Source organism: Herpailurus yagouaroundi, unplaced genomic scaffold (genome assembly GCF_014898765.1).
Source record: "Herpailurus yagouaroundi ecotype Mexico unplaced genomic scaffold, PumYag 186, whole genome shotgun sequence".
Classification (NCBI taxonomy): domain Eukaryota; kingdom Metazoa; phylum Chordata; class Mammalia; order Carnivora; family Felidae; genus Herpailurus; species Herpailurus yagouaroundi.
The window spans coordinates 3,610,332-3,637,082 of NW_024412417.1; the positions used below are offsets into that span (position 1 = coordinate 3,610,332).

At 40.5% G+C, this 26,751-nt stretch overlaps 1 protein-coding gene across 2 annotated transcripts in view; it reads left to right on the plus strand.

Annotated features, from left to right (window-relative positions):
• NECAB1 (N-terminal EF-hand calcium binding protein 1) overlaps positions 1-26,751 on the plus strand; it is a 195,655-nt gene that overhangs the window by 141,935 nt on the left and 26,969 nt on the right. For both annotated transcript variants that reach the window (XM_040493940.1, XM_040493941.1), the window contains exons 6-9: positions 5,880-6,016; positions 16,970-17,091; positions 19,891-19,967; positions 24,033-24,086. In XM_040493940.1, the coding sequence (XP_040349874.1) occupies positions 5,880-6,016; positions 16,970-17,091; positions 19,891-19,967; positions 24,033-24,086 (390 nt within the window). The remainder of the gene's footprint in view (positions 1-5,879; positions 6,017-16,969; positions 17,092-19,890; positions 19,968-24,032; positions 24,087-26,751) is intronic.

Below are 26,751 nucleotides of genomic sequence, written 5' to 3' on the forward strand. Positions count from 1 at the left end.
AGGGACTTAGGTTGAATACTTCCCCAAGCTCACACTCCTGTTGAGTAGCATAACACTGATTAGAACTTATGTGTAACTGTCTTCAAACCCAGATTCTTAATCACCACACTGTGTTATTATGATAATAATATGATGAATGCGACCCAAGACTTCATCTGTTAGCTCTTAACCCTCATTTTGGACCGACTCTCCAAACTTCAAATGCAGGTTTTGGGTTTTGTTTTTTTTTTTTTTTGGTTTTGCCAAAATTCCACTTGTTTGAAGAAGATCACTTCACAGCAGAATGGGATTCTTCTTTGGGCATAGACATTCAAGGGGCCATATGTTCTTGTTAGAGTCTCCTATTATAAAACACAACAATAGAAGGAGCCAGAGGAAAGAAGCCTACATGAAATCAATCTTTGATAACTTCAACATGAGCCCTCTACAGTGGAGTTTGCCATTGTAAAGATGTTAAATTATACGACTCATCTCCAAAGTATTTTCTGCTTTCAAACTATAGAATAGCTAGTTAAGATGGGGCTTCAAAATTGTTGAACTTTATTGGTTATTTAGTAACATTTTATTCCACGATTAGAGCCTTGTTTTTTTCTTTCACTAACCTGCAAATCTATAATTCCTTGAATCCTTGGGGATCTGCATGTGAAAATATTGTAATCTCTCATTTTGCTCTCTAAAATTTCTTTTTTTTTTTTTAATTTTTTTTTCAACGTTTATTTATTTTTGCGACAGAGACAGACAGAGCATGAATGGGGGAGGGGCAGAGAGAGAGGGAGACACAGAATCGGAAACAGGCTCCAGGCTCTGAGCCATCAGCCCAGAGCCTGACGCGGGGCTCAAACTCACGGACCGCGAGATCGTGACCTGGCTGACGTCGGACGCTTAACCGACTGCGCCACCCAGGCGCCCCACTCTCTAAAATTTCTAAAGACCTATCTGGAATTAACCTCAGTCAATTTTTAAGACTCTGAATTAAGGGCCAGTTACTTATTTATTTATTTTTTATTTTTTAAGGGTTAAATTTGATATAGTATTCTCCCAGTTTAAAAGAAAAGTCATTTAAAATGAAAGTCTAAGAATGTCTAAAGAAATAGGACATAGATAAAGCAGTGTAAACCAGCTACTATTTTTTAAATTTTTTTAACGTTTATTTATTTTTGAGAGATAGAGGCAGAGCACGAGTTGGGGAGGGGCAGAGAGGGAGAGGGAGACACAGAATCTGGAACAGTTTCCAGGCTCTGAGCTGTCAGCACAGACCCCGACGACATGGGGCTTGAACTCGGGAATGGTGAGATCATGACCTAGGCCAAAGTCGGACGCCCAACCAACTGAGCCACCCAGGCGCCCCCAGTTACTGTTTTTAAAGGGCAACAGTTTGCGGGGGAGTAGAAAAAGAAAAAGATACCCTTATCCTTGTAGAAGTGAAGTTTTTCCTGTTACAGAAGCAGGCACAGACGTCTCACACAAGAACACGGATAGCTGCAGGGCTTAGATCAAAAGGAAGTCAGAAGCCCTCCCCCCCACCCCCCAAGTCTGATTGCATCTGATCTCATAAACAAGAAGACACTGAGGCTGGATGTCACCGACCTGATTAATTTTCAAGTGGGGCAAATACAAACAGGGAAGACTGATGCTCTGATTTTCCTAATTAACTCAGATGATTCATGGTGGGTTAATAGCCGGGATCTCTGCTCTTCCATCATCCTGATGGGCAGGGGCTTGCTTTCTGAGAAATGATCTGACAATTAAGATGCACAGGCAGTGCCCTAAGAAACCTGATATTTAAAGGACTGTGCTTCTAATGCTAGGGTTTTTACTTGAATAAATCCTCACACTGTCCCAGCTCCATATAAAAGAAATAGGCGGATTGTTCACAGTGTGGCTTTCCAAAGGCACAAACGGAAATATTAATGCTAGTTTGTCAACAGTTTCCGCTTCAAGATTAAATGACAGTTGTCAAAGACATGAATAAACAGTATATTGGGATCTGAGAAACATATAATTAACCTTCATTTGCCTATAACCTTTCCAATAGACATAAAGGACTAAACTGTTTTTGAAAAAAGTGGCAGAATCTGGATATCAGGTACCATCTGTACGTGTTTTTGCTGCTTTCGTAGATGAGTGGATGTTCTTTCTGCCAGTTTCTCGCCTTCTGGATTTTGCTCAAAGGAATGTGCGTCTTAAGCCAACATACTAGTCTTTGGGGAGTTCAGCATGCAAAGACCCCTTTTTGTACCTGCACAACCAACACATTTGTTGAGAATAAAGAGGACCAGGCTTTGACATTTTCCAGCTTGTTATCTATTTAATTTTCCATCTGCTTTTTTTGCCACCACCTTCCAAAGGAACATCTGCTGCACGTCCCAGAGAAGGAAAGGGGGATTGAATCCATGCCACCTGGGTCTGCAGTCCTAAACCTTGGGATTCAGATGAAGGGAAGGAAAGAAGACTAACACATGGTCCAGAAAATGAAATGAGGACAGTCTGTTAAGAACAAAGCTTTATTTCCATTTATTGCGGAGCCCGCACGACCAGACAGGCTGGACAGCAGTGTCTGCCCCTGGCAAGGGTGAGAGGCAGGGGGAAGCAGCTGGTGCCTGGGGGAAGGCAAAAATAGTTTCTGATGCCCAGATACGTCCTCGGGTGCCTGAATCTACAGGTAGCGTCCTGTTGTGCACATACCCTTTAAACATTTAAGCACCATGCTATGAGCTGGGCTTTGTTCTGGGCATTCTGGAGGCAGAGATGATTATAAGGTATATTTCCTACCTTTATGGGTTCTTTTAATGTTTATTTATTTATTTTAAGAGGGAGAGAGAGAGAGAGAGAGATAGCACATGCACAAGTGGGAGAGAGGCAGAGAGAGGGAGAGAGAATCCAGGCAGGCTCCGTGCTGTCCCTGCAGAGGCGGACATGGGGCTCAGTCCCACGAACCATGAGATCATGACCGGAGCCAAAATCAAAAGTCAGAAGCTCAACTGATTGAACCCCCCAAGCACCTCTTATTTCCCGCCTTTAAAGAGCTCGCCTGGGATGTGGGAGATGGGCAAGTAGAACAGCATTATAATAAACAGTGATAAATTGCATATTAACCAGTTCCTCTGGCTCGGAACACAGAGAAGGGAAAGGAAGTGTGCCTAATCCCACGAAGCAAAGTGGTAGATCAGGGAAAGGAAAGGCTCTACCAAGGCGGTGCCATGAGTAGGGTCTGGAAGGATAAACAGGAATATTAGAAAACAAGCTGTTTTAGGGGCGCCTGGGTGGCTCAGTCGGTTGAGCGTCAGACTTCAGCTCAGGTTATGATCTCACAGTTCGTGAGTTTGAGCCCTGTGTTGGGCTCTGTGCTGACAGCTCAGGGCCTGGAGCCTGCTTCCGATTCTGTGTCTCCCTCTCTGCTCCTCCCCTGCTCACACTCTGTCTCTCTCTCTCAAAAATAAAGATAAAGAAAGAAAAGAAAAGAGAAAAGAAGAGAAAGAAAGAGGCTCTTTTCTCATGATCCAGCGGTGGTAGCACGTAACAGCCAATCTTTGTATTGACTCAAAGAACTGAGTCCCCCAAAACCTTAACCCCATCTCCCACCCCTCTCAATGTCAAGGCATCAGCCATTCACAGTGTACTAGCTGGTTGTGCCACCTCTTAGTGTTGTCTGAAGAGTCACTCGTGATGATAGCAAACTCTCATCAGCGGGAGACAGATGTCTCAGTATCAAAATCACTTCTTACTTTGCTGCCATGGAATGGCCAGTTGTCAGATTTTAACTGTCCTTAAGTATTGCACTCAAACGTCACCCAAATCGTAATATGTTAAGACCACAATAGCTAATGCAATCAATTTTTAGACTTAGAGGAGTTTCTCTGCAATCAAATATTGAGTGAGTTATCTGTTGTGGGCACCATGAGGCCCACAGAGGTATAAGGTGTGACCTTTGAGTCTAAGAAGCTAAAATCTGATTGCAATGATATGCAATTAGTTCTATCATTCTGACGTGACACATACTTAGCATTTAACTGAGGAAAGAGCCAGGCTGATGGGACAACGCGTTGCTCAGTAAATGTACGCTTCCTTCACCTTACGGGCTGTCTCCGAATAGGTATAAAACTTCATAGTTTAGCTTTGGATTAGTCGTGGTGTATACTGAGATGCAAATGTAATTGGCATAATCTCTGACTACACCATTACGCTGTCTTGGCATTTTAATAAATTGTTTTTATTTTTAAAAAATGTTTTAAATAAATTCTATTTTAAAAATATGCTTTCTCAAAAGGGAAATGACTAGGGGGAACGAATCAAGCACATGCCTTTTTTTCTATCACATTTTCTTCTCAAAATTCTCAGTTTAAAAAAAAAACACATCGAGAAATAATTTTTTGAAGTTTTTATTGCTGCTAAGTAGCAATCTGTTTGATAAAACTAAATATGTGGTGTGTTTTTACCTTGAATTAACTCACAAAAACTCTTAGGTTATTATAAGCATGTAATGTTTTGGTTTATGGTTAGTTTCTTAGGTGGAGTTTAAAGGCATGAAAATTTTTACATTTCAAATCGGATCATTAGATAGGGTAGATAAGGGAATTTTCTGTGTTCACCTACAAGAATGCACTTAAAAAGAAACTGATAATTGAGGCATTTTATGATTTCAAAATAGGAATGAAATGAAGGTTTCTAGGGCAGTAGGTGGTTCTGCTATCAGAAGAAAATTTCCAAAGTAATTTCCATCAGGAAGCCACAATCCAGTATTTCCTAATTCCGAGTTGGTGGAAACATAGACCATTTTGAGATGGAATATATGCCTGAGTTATAGCCTGATTTGTAAATGAGAAAACTGAGACCCAGAGAGGTTAAATAACTACATCTTGGTTTTTCTGAGTTTCCAACCATGACATGAGATGTCCCAGCACCTCGTGACTTCCGGCATTATCTTGTCACGGTCACTCCTTTCAGTTTTGTATTTTCAACTGTGAAAAGTCATCTAGGGACAGAGCTAGATAACTCTGTTTCTTAGCTGAACTTGTATGTATCATTCCCACCCAATAATCTAGAAAATGAGGTTTCACTGGCTGGTCTCATGCCATGAAAGAGTGGCTTGGGCAGCTGGATTCCATGCCAACCTGATTTTCATTTCTTTCCTGGTTCTCCCTGAGACTGTACAAGAGAGCAGCAGGTAGCACCATGTACAGCCCACCTGTCTCCAAAAACTAAACTTGGCAAGTACGGCTATTCTGTATGCAATGATCTCCGGGTAGACTTGGGGCTGTTTGAAGGAACAGTGCTTTTGTGGCATTTAGATACAATTGAGCTTCAGGTAGGTTCGTGAGGGAGGGACATAAGCAGATTCAGCAAACTGTTTAAATATTCCATGCCTAACATTTTCTGAGTTTGGGGATAACTACACATAATTTCCTTTGGCTTCAGTATAATACAGATCAGGCATAATAAATACATCAAGAGGGAACTAAGCCAGTGGCTGAAACGTGACTTCATTTAGTTGATAATGGAGAAAATACATGATGGTGTGGTTGTTACTTAAATGAAGCACAGAACAAACTGAGTTAATCACATTCCAACTTTTTTTTTCTCCAGAGAATATTCTTTTCCTTTTATACATATGCCTGTTCCATAATTCTGCTTGGTTTGTCCTTTTTCCTTATGTTGATGCATGTGCAGTGGAAGATGAGAGATATTCCTGTGGTCTCTGCAGTTCTTATATGCAACTGCTGGTGGGTGAATAGAGCTCTGCCCCAGCCTCCAGGGCCAACATGTCTGCCTTTGTTTCTCCTCGAGGATTGATCTGAGATTGCTGGGTACATGGGGGAAAACGATTCTTGGATATTTTTTCCTTCCCATACTTGTAACTGCCTTTGTTTGGTCATCTTTAGGACTACCAAGAGGCCTCCAACTTGGAACAATTTGTAACTCGATTTTTATTGAAGGAGACCTTGAATCAGCTTCAGTCTCTCCAGAATTCTCTGGAATGTGCCATGGAAACTACTGAGGAGCAAACCCGTCAAGAAAGGCAAGTTAAATATTTTCATAGGGTGTCTTGCTACTTACTGTGAAATACCAGTTGAGGGGCATTCATGCTTAAACTAATGAAAACTAAAAATGAAAATTAATCAATTTAAATGGAATGACAGGAACCACCGTTGGGTTCTTGCCTTATACTTTCCTCTACAAGAGGCCATTCTACTTTTACTGTCCATCGTTTATTCAACAAATTTAAATTGAGGATTTAATAGATGAAGAAGTCTTTAAAAGACACTGCGGTAACATAAAGATACATTTTACAAAGTCCTGACTTTTCAGGAGGCTAAAATCTAATACGTAAATAAGACATGAACAGTAAAACCATAATGCACGGTGCAAAGTGATACTTATCATACAGAAGGGGAAAAAACTTGCCAAGAATTTAGGAAAAGCAAAAGGTTAAATATGGAGAGAGAGTGAAAGACAATTGTGTGGAATTTCCTGATGGGATTTGGGCTCGTCTTGCAAATGAGTATTATGTGAAAATGTGGAAGCGATAGAAAAGAGACCAAGAGGCCAAATGAACTGGATGTACCTGGGGACTTGGGAATAGAATCAGCCTTTTTATTTAAGGAAATAGAGAAAAATGGATGGTAGGAAAAGTTTTCAAAATTCAAGACCACCAAGTAATATCACGGAGAAGATAAGTAATGAGATTATAAAAGCTGTATAAATAAAGGTGCTAATGCTAAAGAGAAACCTGAATTAGAAATGTGTAAAGCAGACATAAAAATTATTCCAACCAACAGTTGGTACTTTCTTGAGTTACCATTGTTTATACCTTGCAAGCTAGAGAAGGGCTTGGCAAAACTCATGCTTATGCAACATATTTTTGCATGTGTTACTTCAAACCTAGATATGTGACCATCTAACTTTTTGCATTTTAAGTTAGGGAGAACCACACAGTAGCTTTTTTGAACAGGCTGCTAATAAAGTACTCAGTAGGGCCAATTTTTCTAAACAAATTAATGGATACATAATCATTAGGACATCTCAGAGAAACAGTGGAATTTTCAACCATGTGTTTACAATGTCAAAATGAGTGAGCACCACCAAATCCTAACAAAAAAGCCTCTAATCTCCAATCTAATGAGCTTGTGCAGCTGATGAACATGGGTGTGCACTCTTCTATGGATCTGTGGAGCATTTTCACATTATAAACTTCTTTCCACTGCATCGAGTGATTCCATCTCAAATGGCAGGTGTAACAGAGCTTTAGAAAAGCAGTCAGCCAGTTCTGCAAGTTTGAGCAGAGGACAACGGAGTATCTTGAAACACAGTGATACTGATTTCAGGTTCCAAACGGGAAGTTAAGGTTGGTTTCTTGGTTGTGTCTAGATTTTCTTGTCGCAAAATAGATTCTCCCTTTTTAGAGTCAATTATTAGCCCCCTGGGAAGAGGCCTGCAAAAGTGCTCCCCTTCCCTTCTTCACCTGCATTTTGGGTTTTGTCTATGGTCATCTCCTGCAAACTTGAATTCTACATACACCGCTATATAGTGAATACATAATGAACAGCTGTTTTTTGTGTCAGGCCACAGGCTAGCCTTGACCCCCTGTGAAAGCTACCAACAGCTGCAGCTGTGTTTAATGAGAAAGAATGTGATAATGCAGAACTGAAAGACATTGGAGGACTCATGAATATTTTATTTATAGGTTTCTAGCTCAAACAGAGCCTGGAAGAATAAGAACTATAACAGGTCTGATGTAAATCTGGGTAGTGCTGTTGTACAGGATTTGATCAAGGTACCCAGGGATGCCCACATCCCACCCCAAATCCATGATACTCCACCTGGGGAGGTTTCATTAAAAATAAAGTAAAAAGCAAATACAAAACTCGTTTCCACTATGAGTTTGTGCCCATAAATCCAACTTAGAATCTCTGGTGACCCTGATGGAAGAGTGCAAGTTGTGCTCATGTTTAAAAGTGCTGTGTCTCCTCTCCCTAGTTTCGTCTTCGAATCCGCTGGTCACCATAGACCAAAGCCAGGAGAACCCCAGGGGCCCTCATTGGTGGGGAAAAAACAAGACAGGAAAGATGGCTCTCTTTTTCCTGTGATATCAAGTAAGAGACCAGTAAATAAGCCTCAGAGGAGACAAGACTTGAGCAGGATATTTAGGGTAGATTTAATGGCAGAGAATAGTCTCCCTGGGGGGATGGGTCTTCTCACCCACCCCATAGTACCATCTCCTTTCTTCTGGCTGGCTCTTCCCCGTTTGCTTGGTCATTGCTTGGACAGCAGTGCTGTCTTTATTTCTCCTGCTCCACCACTGTGTATTTCCTCAGTACCCTCTACTTAGACGTACCTACAAACCCAGTCGTTTACTTATCTCTCCCATGAGACTTGGAGTTTCTAAACGACAGGGGCTCTGCCTGGTTTCCCTCTACCTGGCACAACTACATGTTAAGTATATGAAACTGAACGAATGAAAGGGAATCCCAAATAAAGGGAACCTTGTAGAATAGCAGTGGATGAGGACCTGGGACAGTGAACGTAACCCACCTGGCATGTAAGCCAGGGAAGGTCTTAAATGTTTATTTTTGAGACAGAGACAGAGCGTGAGTGGGGGAGGAGCAGAGAGAGAGGGAGACACAGAAGCCAAAGCAGGCTCCAGGCTCTGAGCTGTCAGCGCAGAGCCCAACGTGGGGCTTGAACCCATGAACCATGAGATCGTGACCTGAACCGAAGTTGGATGCTTAACCGACTGAGCCACCCAGGCACCCCTAGAAGGTCTTAAAAGCTAGATATTGCATTTAGATTTCATATGATCCGAGATTGGTGGTTGTAAATGAAAGAGAAATGTAATGGAAACATTTAATTTTTTAATGTTTTTCTTTATTTTTTGAGAGACCAAGAAAGAGCATGAGCAGGGGAGGGGCAGAGAGAGAGGGAGACACAGAATCTGAAGCAGGCTCCAGGCCCTGAGCTGTCAGCACAGAGTCCAGCACGGTGCTAGAACTCATGAACCATGAGATCATGACCTGAGCTGACGTCGTATGTTTAACTGACTGAGCCACCCAGGCATCCCAGGTTTTAGGGAATATTAGTCTCATAACAGTATATAGTAAAGATTTGGGAAGAGTTAGAGCTAGGTCAGAGAGGAGAGGTCAAATCAATGTACCCAAAACCTCATCAGTTTTTTGTAACATAAAGGAAGACTCCATGATGCCCTGCATAGTCAACAGCTGGAACCTGCAGAGAACATTGAAAATCCCAGGGTTATAGTAATTTGCTTCCCCTTAAACATCAGTGTTACCGTGAGGCTTAATATTTGTGAAACCTAGGGATACAAAGCCTCTTTGGAATATAGCAAATTTTGGGAAGGCATCTAGTCTAGTTATCAACCCCAGGGAGGAATCACACAGTATCAGTCGTCCTGCAGTAATGAGTTAGACATGCAATGTTGGGCAGAATGTCTGTGTCTATTCATGTGAAAATGGCAATTTCAGAGAGAAGGGATGCGTACAGCTGGAATGCCACAGAGGTGAGATTTTCAGATGGTGTTCTACAACACTCTTTGTATCTGTCCTGGCATACTGGTAAATGGGAGCCACTTTAATTCCATGTCTCCTGAAAGTACCTAATAGCCAATGACAAGAATAATCATTATGTTACACTGAAGTTTCCCTCTAGAGGCCCCTGTCCTCTTATATAAATCTCCATTCCTCACAAACCAGATTTCTGGGAACACAGTTTAATTATATGTGAATTTCTTTTTTATAATGGAATCTGAAAATTTACTCTATTTTCCAAAGTTCTCCTTTATCCAGAGAAATGACTGATTTCCTTCTAGGTTTGGAAGTTATTTTTCTCCTTTTCATGGTTGGCTATTATGGAAGTCAGGGAAGCTCATAGGTAATTATAAAAGTTCAGACAGTTCATATTCCCTCAGCCTGAACATAGAGAATAACTGATCTAGTCTCCTCTTCTTGTGACCACTGAAATTGATAGAAAGTTGACTTTCCATAGGATGGTCTAGTTAAAGATTGGAGAGTAAACATGACTTCTTCTCCTTCCTCCCTAAACTTTTCAAAAAAGGCATTAACAGTGCCTGGACAAAACGGAGTCATGAACCTACAAAGATAAGGATAGAGGAACCAACAAGATAGAAGCTTGGGATATGGAAAGAAAATGAATCTAGTGATGACTGATGTAGAAGCTCTGAGAAAGATGAAATATAGACAATGTATGAAGCCAAAATGCAATGTAATGGGTATCACAAAACCTCAGAAAGGCTCAAGGATTGGCTTCACCATGTGCAGTGGGGATGAAGGCAGGGCTAATGTATTGCTGAAAGCTCCACCCAGTGCTGTGTGATGACTCCTCGAGGAAGCCTAGAGATGTTCGTTCTGGAGAAGGTGAACAGATGTACACCTCGCACAGCAGGGGTTAGTACATGATCCTAAAAACTGAGGCATTAAGTGAAAGTCTCCATACTGAACGGTGAGCTTTGAAACCCACTCAGAGCACTTACAGCGAGCTTATACACTAGTTGGGGATGCTTCCCTGGCTTTTCTCAGTCCAAGAGACAGACTTAAAGTACCAAGATATGGTGCCCATAATGAATAGGCCTAGCCAGGCCACTCTACGGTGGAGGCTGTGAGTTGGCAATTGCCCCCTCCCTCTCTCCCTCTCTCTCTCTCTCTCTCTCTCTCTCTCTCTCTCCCTCTCTCCCTCTCTCCCTCTCTCTCTCTCTCTCCCTCTCTCCCCATCCCTCCCTCCCTCCCTCCCTGCCTCTCTCTCCAATCATCCCTTTTCTTCCCTCTGAAATAGGCAGGGACAACCAGGAGAACAAATCAAACACAAAAAAAGAAACTTAGAACAAACATATAATCCAGAGAACAGAAGAAGACTCCCCCCCCACAAAATCATCAATACCCTCAGAAAACAGAAAAAATATTGCATTTATGAATTAAGGAAAGGATGCTACTTAAAAATAATAATATTCAAAGCACTCAAAGAGCTCTTGGAAATTATGATTGCAGAAATAAGAACCTGTGAGCAAGATTTGGAGATAAAAGTGTGATGACATTTTCAAAAAGAGATGAAATATAAGAAAGAAAAATAATAAAGCTATAGGGTAGTCCAAGAGGTTCAAGATTTGAAAAGTAGTAATTTCAGATAGAGGAAAAAAAGGAGAGAAATTACCTAAGAAATAATTCTCAGACAAGGACATGAGTTTCCAAGTTGATAGAACAGACTAAGAGCCCATTACAATGAATTGTAAGATCTGACACCAAGGAATGCCATTATGGTATTTCAGAATACCAGAGACAGAGAAGTGTCTAAAATCTCCCAGACCAAAGACTAGGTCAAACACAGAGGATGAATAAGACACTAGATTTTTTAAATAATGGCACTAAAAGCTAGAATGCAGTGAGGCAGCTTTTTCAAAATTTGAGGAGGAAATGGTTTGCAACCTAAAATTCTTCACTCTGACTTCTGGGAAAAATGGCAGAGTAGAAGGATCCTAGGCTCACATAGTCTCATAGATACACCTAAGTAACACCCACATAAGTGTAAATAACCTAGAAAATGACCAGGAGACTGGCAGAACAGACTTTCCACAGATAAATGTAGAGAAGAGGCCACCTTGCAAGTGGTAGGAAGGGTGGAGATACAGTCAGGAGCCAAATAGACCCACTCGACTGTCTGTGGTAGGGAGGGACACTGTAAGCATGGAAAAGGGAGATGAGCGAACTCTAGACCAAGCACCCCAGACACAAGGGACCCACACAGGGAAGACGAACCCCTATAACATTTGGATTTGAAAAACAGAGTGGCTCAACTTCGTTAGTTCTTTGAATTAGTGGGGCTTAACACCTAGAATTAAAAAAAAAAAAAAAAGATCTGGAAGGCCATAGGAAACTGAGTTTCCGCCCTCAAAGAAACTGAGTTCCCGCCCTCCTGCTGAGATACAGCATAGAAGCAGCAGTTTGAAAACTGCAGGGAATATATGGGAAGGAGATTTATTTACAAATCTCAAAATGTGTGCTGGAGGAGGAGGGATCTTTGGGAGACTTCTCCAGGAACAAAGGAGTTGGCAAGCATCATTTCCCTCCCATGCACCTCAGAGTAGATATATGGACTCCTTCGGGAATCAGCATAAACACTCTTCATCTAGCTTGTCAAGAGCATACCCAACACCCATGTTCTTCTGCAGGCCCGTCTGCTGTAATCCAACTTGGCAGGAGTCCAAAATGGTGCTACAGGTGTGGCCTTAGGCAAGAATCCAATACAGTGGCCAATGCAAATCCAAAGTTACTTCTGCCCTGGGGAGGGGGAAAGGTAACCACACATACCAGCTCCACTGGGGCCCCAGAAGTGGACTGGGGCAGACATCTAGTCGGACTGCAGGCCCTGCCCACCAACAGAAACCACTCAGTAGACAATATAGGGGGAGTGCCTTGCAGATCAGTGCGACCATAGTTCAGGTAAATGCCTGCTTTGACCAAACTCAATGCCAAAGTGGCACCAGACTTTCCCACTAACAAAACGAGGACCAAACCCTGGCACAACAGACAGAGAGAGAGACACTGCAGCTGACTATACTGAAGGCAAATACAGCTTGGCCAAAACATTAGGATGCATGTAACACACATAGGAGACACCCCTGAAATGCCAGCTTCTGGTAAACAGGGGGCATTGCACTGCATGGCACTACAGGACCTCTTCTTCATAAGGCCACTACTTTCAGGAGAAGGAGACATAGCTGACTTTCCTAATATATAGAAACAGACACAGAAAGTTGGGCAAGATGAGGAGACAGGGAATATGTCCCACGTGAAAGAACAGGATGAACTCAGAGCAAAAGAACAAAGTGAAATGGAGATAAGTAATATACCTGATGGAGAATTTAAATTAATGGTCATCGGGGCACCTGGGTGGCTCAGTCGGTTGAGCGTCCGACTTCGGCCCAGGTCATGATCTCACGTCCGTGAGTTCAAGCCCCGCGTCGGGCTCTGTGCTGACAGCTCGGAGCCTGGAGCCTGTTTCAGATTCTGTGTCTCCCTCTCTCTCTGACCCTCCCGCATTCATGCTCTGTCTCTCTCTGTCTCAAAAATAAATAAATGTTAAAAAAAAATTCAAAAAATAAATCAATTAATTAATTAATGGTCATAAACATACTCATCTGACTCAAGAAAAGACCGGAGTATTTCAGAAAGACCCTCTACAAAGACATAGAATATGAAAAAAAAAAAAAAAAAAAAAAAAAAACCAGGGGTGAAGATCACAATAATAGAAATTAAAACTACAGTAGAGGGAATCAGTAGTGGACTAGAGGAAGCAGAAGAATGGATCAGTAACCTGGAAGACACAGTGATATAAAGCAATCAAGCTCAAGAAAGAGAAAATAATAGTAAAAAGTAAGAATAGATTAGGGGCATTCAGTGACACCATTAAGTGCAATAGCATTCACATTATAGGGATCCCAGAAGGAGAAGAGAGAGAAATAGGGGCAGAAAATTTATGTGAAGAAATAATGGCTGAAAACTTCCTGAATCTGAGGAAGGAAACAGACATCCAGATGGAGGAGGCAGAGAGAGCCTCCAATAAAATCAACCCAAGCAGGTCCACACCAAGACACATAATAATTAAAATCAGCAGAAACACTGCAGGTCAGAGGGAGTAGCTTGATCTATTATTCAAAGTGCTGAAACGAAAAAAAAAAAAAAGCCATAACTAAGAATACTCTTTCAGAATACTGATTATCACCAATAAAATCGAATCAGTATTCAAAAACTCCCCATAAACAAAAGTCCAAGACCAGATGACTTCACAGGTGAATTCTACCAAATATTTAAAGAAGAGTTAATACCCATTCTTCTCAAACTATTCCAAAAAAAAATAGAAGAGAAAGGATAACTTCCAAATTCATTCTGTGAAGCCAGCATTACCCTGATACCCAAACTGGGTAAAGACACTACAATAGAGAACTACAGGCCAATATCTGTGAAGAACATGGATGCAAAATCCTAACAAAATATTAGCAAACCAAATCCAACAATAAATTTAAAAAAATCATTCACCACAGCTAAGTGGGATTTCAATATTTGCAAATCAATAAACATGATACATCACATGAACAAGAGGAAGGATTAAAAGCTATATGTTCATTTCAATAGATGCAGAAAAAGCATTTGACAAAGTACCACATCCATTCATGATAAAGACCCTCAATAAAGTAAGTTTAGAGGGAACATACCTCAACATAATAAAGGCCATGTGTAAAAACCCACAGCTAACATCATACTCATTGGTAAAAAACTGAGAGCTTTTCCCCTAAGGTCAGGAATGAGACAAAGATGTCCACTGTCACCACTGTCATTCAATATAGTACTAGAAATCCTAGCTGCAGAAATCAACAAGAAAAGGAAAGAAAAGGCATCCAAATTGGTAAGGAAGAAGTAAAACTTTCACTATTTGCAGATGACGTATTATATATAGAAAACCCTGAGGTTTGAGGACTCCATCAAAAAACTACTAGAACTGATAAATGAATTCGATAAAATTATAAGAGACAAAGTCAATACACAGAAATTCACTGAATTTCTGTACACTCATAAATAGCAGAAAGAGAAATTAAGAAAACAATCCGTTTACATTTGTACCAAAAATAATTTAAAAACCAAAGAATAAACTTAACCAAGGGGATGAAAGAACTGTACTCTGAAAACTATAAAACATTGATGAAAGAATTGAAGATGACACAAATAAATGGAAAGACATTCCATGCTCGTGGATTGGGAGAAGAAATATTTTTTAAATGCTCATACAACCCAAAGCAATCTACAGATTTAATGTGGTCCTTATCAAAATACCAACAGTATTTTTCACAAAACTGCAACAAACAATCCTAAAATTTCTATGGGACCACAAAAGACCCTGAGTAGCCAAAACAATCTTGAAGAAGAACAAAACTGGAGGTATCCAGATTTCAAGATATAATCCAAAGCTGTAGCCATCAAAACAGCATGGTGCTGGCACAGAATTAGACACACAGATCAGTGGAACAGAATAGAAAGCCCAGAAATAAACTCATGATTATATGGTCAATTAATTGATATCAAAGATACACACACACACATACACACACACATATGTATCACCACACACACACACAGTGGAATATTACTTGGCCACATAGAAGAATGAAATCTTGCTTTTTGCAACAACATGGATGGATCTGGAGAGTATAAAGCTAAGTGAAATAATTCAGTCAGAGAAAGACAAACACCATACGATTTCACTCATATGTAGAATTTAAGAAACAAAACAAAGAAAAAAAAAGAGACAAACCAGTTACAGACTCTTAACTATACAGAACACACTGATGGTTCTGAGAGAGGAGTTGAGTGGGGGGGATGGGTGAAATAGGTGAAGGGGATTCAGAGTACCTCTATGATGATGAACTCCGAGTGGTGTATAGAATTGTTGAATCAGTATATTGTACTCCTGAAACTAATATAGCACTGTGCATTAATGATACTGGAATTTTAAAAAATAAAAAAAAGTTATTTGCCCCATAAAACCACCAGTGAAGTAGGAGAATAAAATAAAAGTATCTTTTTAATATGCAGTGTCTCACAAATTTTGCCTCGCATGGTGCACCCTTTCCTGTGAAGCCATTAGATGTTCCCTTCCACCAAACCAAAAAGTAAATGAAATCCAAATTTAAAAGGGGGTTGGGGGGGGGGGGGGGGAATCAGCACCAGAGAGAGGCTAAAGAAATTTTCCCTTACTGATAACAAAGGAAGATTTTTGGATGAATAAATTAGTATTAGATTTTACTGCATATAACAGGAAAAAAAGGAGGCTTAAACACATAAGGACTTATTATCTGTTATGAAAGAGTGTGGTGGCAGCAGCCTAATCAAGTATGACAGCTCTACAGATTTATCATAGACCTCCTGCCTTTTTCACATAGTAAGTACATCCTCGGGTTTGCCTCATGGCTCAATATGGTTGCTGGAATTCAGCTATCATGTTTGTATTCCAACCAGGAGAGAAGAATAGGGAACCAAATGCTTGCCTCCCGAATCGAATCCATCCTTTTAAGCAGTCTTCCTTTAAATTCCTTATAATATTTCCTTGCATATATCATTGTCCTGAGCTTTTCCTTTTAGGAAGCTAATAGATACATTTAAAAACTAAAGAATAAAGAGATAGCACTTTAAGCATATTATATATAGGTATGAGGATAAACATCCAAATGAACACTTGTTGTAAGCATTCCTTCTGTGAATGGGGAGTGGTGTGGAGGTGAGTAGGAACTCCTATTTGTTAAAATGAGTTTTATAGAATTATTTGACTTTTAAAAATATATGGATACATAGCCTTGATTTAAAAAATTTAAAACTGAAAGAAGAAACAGACTCCATAGGTGTTCACAAACTAAATACACCAGCACACACAGAAACAGTTTTTCCACTGATGGTTTGGCCCAGAAAAGAAAGAAGTTTTTCTTAAATCACGAATTACGATATGATTTTTACTCAGACTTTTTTTTTTTTAATTTTTTTTCAACGTTTATTTATTTTGGGGACAGAGAGAGACAGAGCATGAACAGGGGAGGGGCAGAGAGGGAGACACAGAATCGGAAACAGGCTCCAGGCTCTGAGCCATCAGCCCACAGCCTGACGCGGGGCTCGAACTCCCGGACCGCGAGATCGTGACCTGGCTGAAGTCGGACGCTTAACTGACTGCGCCACCCAGGCGCCCCAACTCAGACTTTTAAAGCATAAAGCCAGCTCCGAGTCTCTCCTGTAGGTTCACGTGTATAAAACCAAATCCTCTGGGTCTCTAGAGCGTGTTGGCAAGCAGTAATTCTCCTAACTTCTCATGTCGCTACACCAGAAAATCTTTGTGACTGATGGCTGAAGATCTGTTTCTCGGGGCCAGAGCCTGACGCTGAGGTTAAATGTTGTCTCTGTTGTTCCAGGCAAGGGCCGACCAAGCCAGAAGTCCTGTTGATCCAGTGGCCTGGAAAGCGATCAAGTCGCCGAGTCCAGAGGCACAACAGCTTCTCCCCCAAAAGCCCCCAGTTCAGTGCCTGTGGTCCAGGTAATGCAGCTTTGCCATTTTTCTTCTTCCAAACTGACTGTTTTGATTTTCACACTGATTTATTTTTTTTAAGCAAGTAAAACGGCAATAGTAATGAAATGCTTTCAGAAAAGTTTGTCTGAACCACCGTGGCAAAGAGCCTGTGGTATTAAGAAGGAGGTGATGATCCACACCATTGTTTCCATGAGAATCCCACAACCGCACCTCGCAGTGCACAGAGGGTGATGGGACCTTGAGACCTGTAGAAATTCCTATTGGTTTCAAGGAAGGAAGCGCCCTTTACCCTAATTTGCTCCGGATCTCCTAAAGCCTGCCTAAACATACGCAAAGTCTGTTTCAGGAAGTGGGTAATATAACCTTTATTGGGCTGAAACCTTAGCTTTTAAAAAATGTTTTAATATTTATTTCTTTTTGAGACAGAGGGAGCGTGCAAGGGGGGCAGGGGCAGAGAGAGGGGGACAGAGAATCTAAAGCAGGCTTTGCAGTGACAGCAGCGAGTCCTGTGTGGGGCTCGAACTTACAAACTGCAAGATCATGCCCTGAGCCGAAGTCGAGCACTCAACCCACTAGGCCACCCAGACCCAAACCTGGACTAAAGCCTTATTAATAATTTTTAGGTCATTATATTTTAATAATGCCATTTGTAATAATTACTTAGAAATTCATTTGAAATATACAAATTCACGTTACAAAATATCACAGTAATTTCTAGAAGCTATGTATGTATATATGTATATGTATGTATACATGTAAACCACTTGAACATACCATTTTAACACAATTAACCCTTATCTAATAGTTCAGAAAATCAGAGTACTAACTCTAGCCTATATTTACACATACTGTACTTGGAAGGTTTCAAAGTGCTTTCTTGATCATTATCTTATATCCTAGTGCCTTATGAGATAGATGTCAGTATATTTATTTCCCCAGAAGTACAGCAATTTGTCCAAGGTCATATGATTCATTAGACCATTTTTACTTGGAAACAACCTCAAAATCTCAGTGTTTACAATTGCAAATATTTGTCTTTTTGGTTCATGGGTATGTAGTTGATTGTGATTCGGGTGATGTGTGCTCTCCAGCCCCTAGGTTGGGCTCAGCTCTGCTTCTCACGTAGCCTCCTGGGATCAGTGACTACTTGAAGCAAACTCTTCTGCTGGGTGTCAGAAGCATAAATCACACAGCTCAGTTAAAACCACTGTGTGCATCTTACCTGCTAGCTCTCCATTGACCAAATGAGTCACATGCCAAACCCAGTAATAGTGGGAAGGGACATGTACTCCATCCATTGTGGTAGGAGGTCCTGCAAAGTTGAAGGGCAGAGGTTGTATATGTAGAATTCTATAACAGGAAGATAGTGAAAACTTAGGAACAATGATATAGTCTACTGTGTGTTGACTAGGAAATGACACGTCTAAGCTCCTGAGTCAAAATATAGATTGTCCTTTATGCTTTAACCATTTTGAAAACACAGCAAAACCAAAATATCCTTCTAAGAAATTTTGACGTGACAGCCACCTTAAATTCTTTTAGGAACAATCCGGAATGGAAATGTGTTAATTAATTCCTAAATTAAAAATAAACACAGATTTTGTTTATACAGTTACAGTGTTTTCTATTATAAAGCACCCTTATTCTTATTTTTTGTAGCTGCTTCTGTGTGACTGTGCTACTACTTAGTTTCGCATCATAATTTATGCGATAAGCTTTGAGAGTTTTGCCCAAGAATGCAGAAAGAGAAGTGATTTCTAATGTAAAGTACTACCTCTTTATAATTTTGGTCTTATCTTTCTAACATTCAAAGCTAAAACAAGGCTTTATGGTTTGAATTCAATTACATTCTCCCATCAAGAAGTATTCAATACTATTATTTCAGCAAATGCCTACGAAATAATTTTGCACAAGCTGCCATAAGGATACAGAAGGATGCCAGGATGTTTGTGCAGGGGCTCAGACCACAACTCTTCCCTCTGCACCTTTGAATAATCTCCAGGTCATGAGTTCAAGCCCCACATTGGGTGTAGAGCTTGAAAAACAATAATAAAAGCTACTTATTTTAGAAAATGTAATTACAGCAATAATAACAGCAGAACTTACATAATGCTTGCCCCGGTGCTGGACTATAGATGTGTGTTTGTGTATATGTTCACACAGACATACGTATACTACGTATATATGCATATGCATATGTTTGTATATATGCATATATATTCTAATTTATTCCTCACAATGACGATGTGGCCAGTGGTGATATTATTGCCATTTTAAAAATAAGGAAGCTGAGGCCAGAGGAGCCAAGTAATTTGACCATGATCTTCAGGTTCCGGAGTCTGCTCTCTTAACTGCTATGCCATGACCGTATTGTCCATGTTTGCTCGGGTCAGTCCCTAGGAAAGGAGACACCAGCTACCTTACTGTGGTCAAGCCTATGATTTCCCTGGCTTCTTCCACTGTTTTGGAAGTAAGTTTAGAATTATTGATTAAAGCTTTCCTTTTTTCAGAAGAAAACTCAGCCATCTCGTGGGGTGGTAAACGTGTCTCAGCAGGAGCTGTCCTTTGACTATCAAAGACCAGTACAGGCAGCAACATAAAAACCACAGACTTGTAAGAGTGAACCCACTGGGATGCATGGATCTATGGAAATCAATAACTTAGAAAGCAATCACGTGAATATATCTCTTAAAAGGGTGCCGACTAGTCAGTGACACTGTGTGCTTCCTTCCGGGTAAAAGGAAAATTCTGAGATGCCAAAGCATTCCTGCTCTGTTTAATTGCCGTCATGATTTTCCCCTCAAGGCTTATTAGAAGAAGACAACCAGTGGATGACCCAGATCAATAGACTCCAGAAATTAATTGATCGACTGGAAAAGAAGGTGGGTGCTTCCTCTTCTTTCTTCTCCCTCTCACTTTTCAGTGACCCGTTTTCCTCATTGTATTAATATATCCATGGCTGCCCCATGGATAGAATAATAGCCAGGAGCGCTGTGATGCTACAAATGACTACTTGGTAGTTATCTGGGCCTTTCTTTTTTTTAATGTTTATTTGTTCTTGAGAGAGAGAGAGAGCACGCGTGAGTGGGGGAGGGTCAGAGAGAGAGAGAGGGAGACACAGAATCCGAAGCAGGCTCCAGGCTCCGAGCTGTCAGCACAGAGCCCGACGCGGGGCTCAAACTCACAAACTGTAAGATCGTGGCCTGAGCCAAAGTCAGACACTTAACCGACTGAGCCACCCAGGCACCCCTGAGCCTTTCTGTTAAAGCAAATAGAGAAGCTCACATTAATTCTTGGGCCACCCATGCCTACCCCTAGTTATATGTGTAATATGTGGAGTTGCAAGTTAAATAAATGTACTGCATTGCCTGACTCTTGAGTTATCACTGCCATAGGTAGCAGGGTGCTTGAACAATGCATGTGGCAGCTCTTAGGGATGACCTGGCTGATGTCTTGGGAATGTTTCAAAGTGACTCAGGGAAATGGTTGCATGATATACTAAAAGATGAAATTACACTCTCAACCTCTAGAAAGTAGCTTCTTAACTGATGAGGGGGAGAACATCTTGATTAACAGTCCCAGAGCACTATATTGAAGGGAGAAGAGAGAATTCCCTGAAAGTAAAATGTATTGTCACTAAAATTGGAATAAATGCTTGTCTGATAACAAACTAGTGAACAAACAAACCTGTGCTATGGAGCAGTAAAATTTTAGTAAAAAGAGAGCAGCTAGCGAGGATATTCAGGTAAGGGTGATAGCGTGAGTAAAGCTTAAATAGACCAGCTTAGTCTTTCATTTGGGGAAATGATAACAAATAAGATTGTGCAGATGGATGGGGCCATATTATGGATGGCATTAAATAACAGAGAAAGGAACTTGGGCTTGGCCTTGGAGACAACAGGAAGCATTTATTATTTTTCAACAGGTAAGTGACATGACCAAAGAGATCTTTTCGATAGAAAATTGGACAGCAAGCATACAAACTGGATTTAAACAGATTGAAACAGGAACATTCAAAGTCAGAGCCACCAAAGCCATCTCAAGCAGTGACATTAAAGAGCAGGTTCTAGATCTGAGCCTGCTGGGATTAGGTATGGAAAGAGACGGACCTGTATTGTATGACTGAAAAGAAAATGGCAGAGTGAAAGACTTAAAGTGAAATTAACAGGACCCCTGAGTGGGTATGATGGGTAAAGGACAGGAGTATCTCAAAGAGGAGTCTGAGGATTTGAGCCTGAGTGTCTCGGTCAATTGTACCACTAACAGAAATGGAGAGACAAGTGAGAGATCGTGAGGTGAGGTGAGGTGAGGTGAGGTGAACCGGCTTATTAGATGTGTTAATTTCAAGACCCAATAGGACACGTAGGCAGAAATGTCCAGGCAGATGTTGGTAGGTAACAAGTCAGGCCAATGGTTTAAGATCTTAAGAACTGTCTCCACAAAGATGAAACTTCCAAGTCCTGAGGTGGAGTAAGACCCCTGAAAATGAGGTTCTGTACAAGTAATCAAGTCCAGGGGAAGAGACTTTGGAGAATGCCAGCCCCTCTGGCACCATGTCACCGTTTGTCACGTTTACGTTGGCCATTTACTGGGCAAAAAACCTAAACTTACAGTTGGCAGCAGTTCAGCGTTCCTCCTTCCTAATTTTATTAATTGATATGTGAGCTGAGACTAAAAATATTCACGAGAAAAATGGCGGCTATGAAAATTAGTTTTCCAATCATGGAAGGGCTGGAAATCCATGACCTCTATTTGGAAAACAGACCTTGTTGAAACATAGTCTATTGTTACATAAATTTAGATTCATTTAAAGAACACAAATACCTCCTTTTCAAATGGCTTTGAGGTGCTTGGCAAACCTGTCTTTATTTGGTGTCTTAACTTTATATAGCTATTTTTAAAGGAATAGCTTAAACTTAGGTCATGCCTTTTTTCCAACTTTAAATCAAAGTATTATCACATCTCTTTCTTCCCTAGACTTTTTCTTCCTCCCTTTCCATGAAAGGGTTTCATTTTGAGGACAATGTCTGAGAGATTTGCTGAAAGTATGATGTGATGGTCTTCAGCATTGGGTTCCAGCGGTGTGGGGCTCAGCAGGATCTGTCTTAATGAATGGAGAGGCAGTGCAAGTTCCGTTTGCTTCTACAACTTATTCTGTACTGCGAATTAGGCTTTTAGAGGAACAACTACCCGATTGCCAAACAGTAGCTAAGTGCATGTCATTTCACAGCTGACTCTCTCGTCTCCTGCAGTTTTTGGCACTAGGTTTGATCTCCCTGTTAAGAGGAAGTGTACCTGCAGTGGAACAGGTGTTCTCTTTTCTCTCCACTTAGTGTGATAGATCCTTCCTGCACTGGAAACCAGGCCCAATACCATTCACGTGAGGGGGAAAAATAATACTTGAAATCGCTAAAAATCCCTTCAGGCGTTCTATCTTTCCATTTCAGCCTCTATGAGGATTTGTGGGGATATTGAGATTATGTTTGCTATTTTGCTCCCACTCTGCAGAAACATCTTTATGTTAAATAACGGCAACAGAACCTGTTTGATCTTCATGAAGCCCTAAGTGTATCACCAGATCACAGGGCATCCTCTTTGAAGGGGTACAACTAAGGAAGTTGCGTTCATACGACTTCATTTAAGCTGTTGTTATCTTAGATCAAAGAAAGTAGACGTGAAAAGTGTACCTGAGTTGGTGTTAGGGAAAAAGTGGGCAAGGAGACCATTGTTCCAGTTTCTGTCTTTAAGATTCACTTCACATCCATATGCATTGCGTCACTTCGCCTTCACAGAAAAGCTACGATTTAAATGGGGCGCTCATTAGGCCCTTCATTTATTCAACGAATGCTTGTTAAGCATCTACTTTCTGCCAGGTATTATTCTGGCAGTGGAAATGCAGCAGTGATCCAAACAGGTAAGGTCCTTCATCCAATACAGACAGATCAAAATCAGTAAATAAATGAAACAAGATAATTTCAGAGAGGGAAAAGTACTCTGAGGACAAACTAAGGCAATATGGTGGAGATGAGGGGTTGGATACTTAAGTGGGTGATCCGGGAAGGTCGCTCTAAGGCAGTGACATTTGAGTTGAGGTATGAGAAAGGAAAAGGAGCCAGCTAGATGGTGCCCTAGGGATAGAGAACTTAAGGCAGAGGAAACACTAAAAGTGAACCCTAGGTAAGTCAAGTAACTTGTTTAAGGTTTTACTGCAAGAGAATAGCATAGCTAAAGCAACATAGCCCTGTTTTTAACAGGCTTATGTTATTTCAGACCGTCTGGATTTATACCGATTTCAAGGGATTTCTTTATCTATCTGAAGGAATTATTGTGCATAATCCTCACCATCAATGCGAGGTGATATATTCTTAGAATGAAGTCCTCCAAGATTACATGCTTGGTTTCACTGGAGACCTTAGCATCATCCACTGATCCCGGTAGAAAATTCTAGGATCTTTTTAGTAGCCCTTCATTTTTAGAAAATATCAATAGTGTTTTCATTTGCTTTTGAGTTCATGTTTAAGTAAAATTATCACTGGAGTGTAAATGTATTGTAGCCGTTACGCTAATGTCCATCATGATCTCCCAGGAAAAGTGGTGATCAGTACTAACAGCAAAAGAAATCAGCCTACTCATTTTTTTTTTTTTTTTTTACTGTTCTACCCTTTCCCAGTTTTCATGAATCTCCTTTCTCTTTTGTTCTCTTTTAATATCATCAGTAAGCTTAAAGTAATAACAAATTGAACACCCTGAAATGGCTCTTTACCATTGATAAATGGGTAAAAGAGTCTTTATTGGAAAAACTTCATTTTTACAATTAGAATGATTCCATATCCTTTCAGATAATGAGCTGCTTTTGGCACAATATCAGCCACAAAAGAGTTACCATTCAAGTATATGATGTTTCCTCTAATTTCTGGTCCCTGCCTTCCCCATTTCTTTCTTTAAAGGATCTCAAACTTGAACCACGGGAAGAAGAAGTTATTGAAGGGAATACTAAATCTGTAAGTACTTTTCTTCTTTCTAGGTCAAAGTGTTAGAAATATGTACTTGGCAAATATCTGAAGGAAAAAAATTCTTCAAAATTAGCTACTATCTCAGTGAAATTTTGAAAAAGGAATACATAGGCATGTTTTATTTTGCACGGCTCTGTAGTAGTTTCTAAATTGTGATTTGTGAAAACCTAACAATGCCTACTTTGCAGGGGTTTTATGTAAGTATGTAGCATGTTATGTGTGTAAAATGAGAATTTTATGCACATATCAGTCAATGAGTAATTGAATAATTGAATGAATATGACCAGCAGAGAAGGGCAACATCCAAATTATGTCATAAACATTTTATAACTCCTGTAAGCCTGAGTGCCACGCCTGAGCTGAAACTTGATGCTATTTAGTATTGTGTTACCCAGGGCCAGGCACACTGCAAGTGCTCAGAAATCATTTTTCAAAAACAAAGTTGACACTTAGAGAAAAAAGGAACATTTGCATCCATAGGGAAAAGATGTCCATCAGCAGGGGTGGCAATTTATGGAGATCGAAAGAAAACAGATAAAGTGATGTTAACAGGCACTGAGACCCAACAAAAAGAAATTTGTGATTGCGTGATTAAAAAGCAACACATATATATGATTTGTTATTTTACTTAATTTTGAGGCACATATTTATAGCACATTCTGTTTGGAAAAAGTGGATCATTACATTTTTGTTTAGTGAAAATTTAAATTTTAAAATCCGGGCAACCCACAGAAAATCACTTTTTTCTTAATAACTATATTGTATACTATACAGGTCGTATAGGATCAATTGCATTTACGTGTGAAAAAGATAGGAAATACCCTTCATCTCTGTACCAGGCACTTATTCCACAGGCACTGCCTATGTGATAAAAGGTGAGGTTCACCTGTCTATCGGCTCCTACCCGTCTGTCCAAACTCACAGCACAAAGGGAGTCTTCAAAGGGGGAGCTTTGGAAGGTTCTCAGAAGAGCTTAATAACTATTATGATTAGAATCCTATAGATATGGACACTTTCCCCAAAGATAACCCATAGTTCGCTACATGTTCAGAGCTTCTATTCCTCCAAAGACAGGGGTGTGGTCTGTGTTAATTTCTCAGGCACCCAGAATTCTAAAGGGGTACATTTTGGTGGGAAGCTGAGAAAGAGAAGGCCGCCGAGCATGCATACTGGGAATGCTATTGGTAGAAGTCCCTTAGGGACAGGATTGTGACCTTGCAATCTTTGTATCTCTATCGTCAATTAGATTTGCATGTAGAGAACACTGCACTCTAGTCCAGAAAACCGAACATAACATTTCTAATGTTGAGAGAGACCATTGTCTATTCTTATATAATTTCCTGATGTGACACTATTCTCTCGCGCTAGCTATGTGGGAGAGAAATCGTCTAAGGATTGTTTATTAAAGGTGACAGACTGTTCCATTCTCGGGTCCCTGACAGAAGAGAGACCAACATCAATTTTGAGAGATTCGTCAACCCACACAGCATTACTAATTCAATAGTACATAAAAGTACTTACAAGAACAAAACAGGACTGGGCAAGTTGGTTCATCAGTCAATATTGTTTAAAAGCAGGAAAGGATATTCCTTAACTATTTTCAACCACCTGTAAAAGTGAGTAGCTGTGCTCTTTGGGAATACACATACAGTAATGATTTGAGCAAGTTGTTTTTTTTTTTTTTTTTTCAGAGCTGCCAGTAAGGTATTTGTCCTTAAAAGTTGTAGTTGATAGTTAGTGACAGTGACACATCACTGTCGACTCTTATGAAACCTTCTATATTCAGAATGACCGTAACAAATCTTCACTGTGCACAGCTGGCACTCATCATTCCACGCTCTTCCATGTTCAGTGATTTATCTTGGTGACCCAAACCAGTAGACGTCATTGACTAGGGAGGTAGCTTGCCTTTTCCATTGGTGAATACATGAGAACTTTGAAAAATAAATTGCCCATCAGAAACCAGAGAATAAACTTCTTATGATATACTTTATTTTTTAAGTGTATTTATTTACTTTTGAGAGAGAGAGAATCCCAAGCAGGCTCTATGCTGTCAGGACAGAACCCAGTGCAGGGCTCGAACTCACAAACCACGATATCACAACCTGAGCCGAAATCAGGAGTCGGACGCTTACCCGACTGAGCCATCCAGGTGCCCCATGATATACTTAATTTTTTTTAAAGCTAATCTTCAGTGAGCCTTTACTATGTGCCAAGTGTTATCCCAAACACACACTTCTATAATTCACTTCATCCATCATTATGAGGTGGCACCATCATTAACCCCATTTTGCAGGTGGAGAGTCAAGGTGTGGAAGGATTTAAGCCCCCTAGCTGGACCCCAGCAGTTCTCCGCCAGACCTGCACCTGCCCTGACACTGCAACAGTCCTGCTCTAGTGTTTGGTGCATTTCTGGGCACTAAAGTGGAGCTGTTCTTTGCCAGTGAGATTGGGAGCTGACAGATGACTCCTTTTCCTGAGATGTCCAGCCATAAGAGCAGAGCAGTAGTATCTGGTAGGCTTATTTAAGCACACAGCAAGAGTCCTGAAACCAACTAGCTGCCACATCTAGTTTTCTGGGACGTGAGCCATTACATAATGATGAGTCTAGGATGTGATTTCTTTCTTTTTTTTTTAAGGTCCTTTGTTTTTC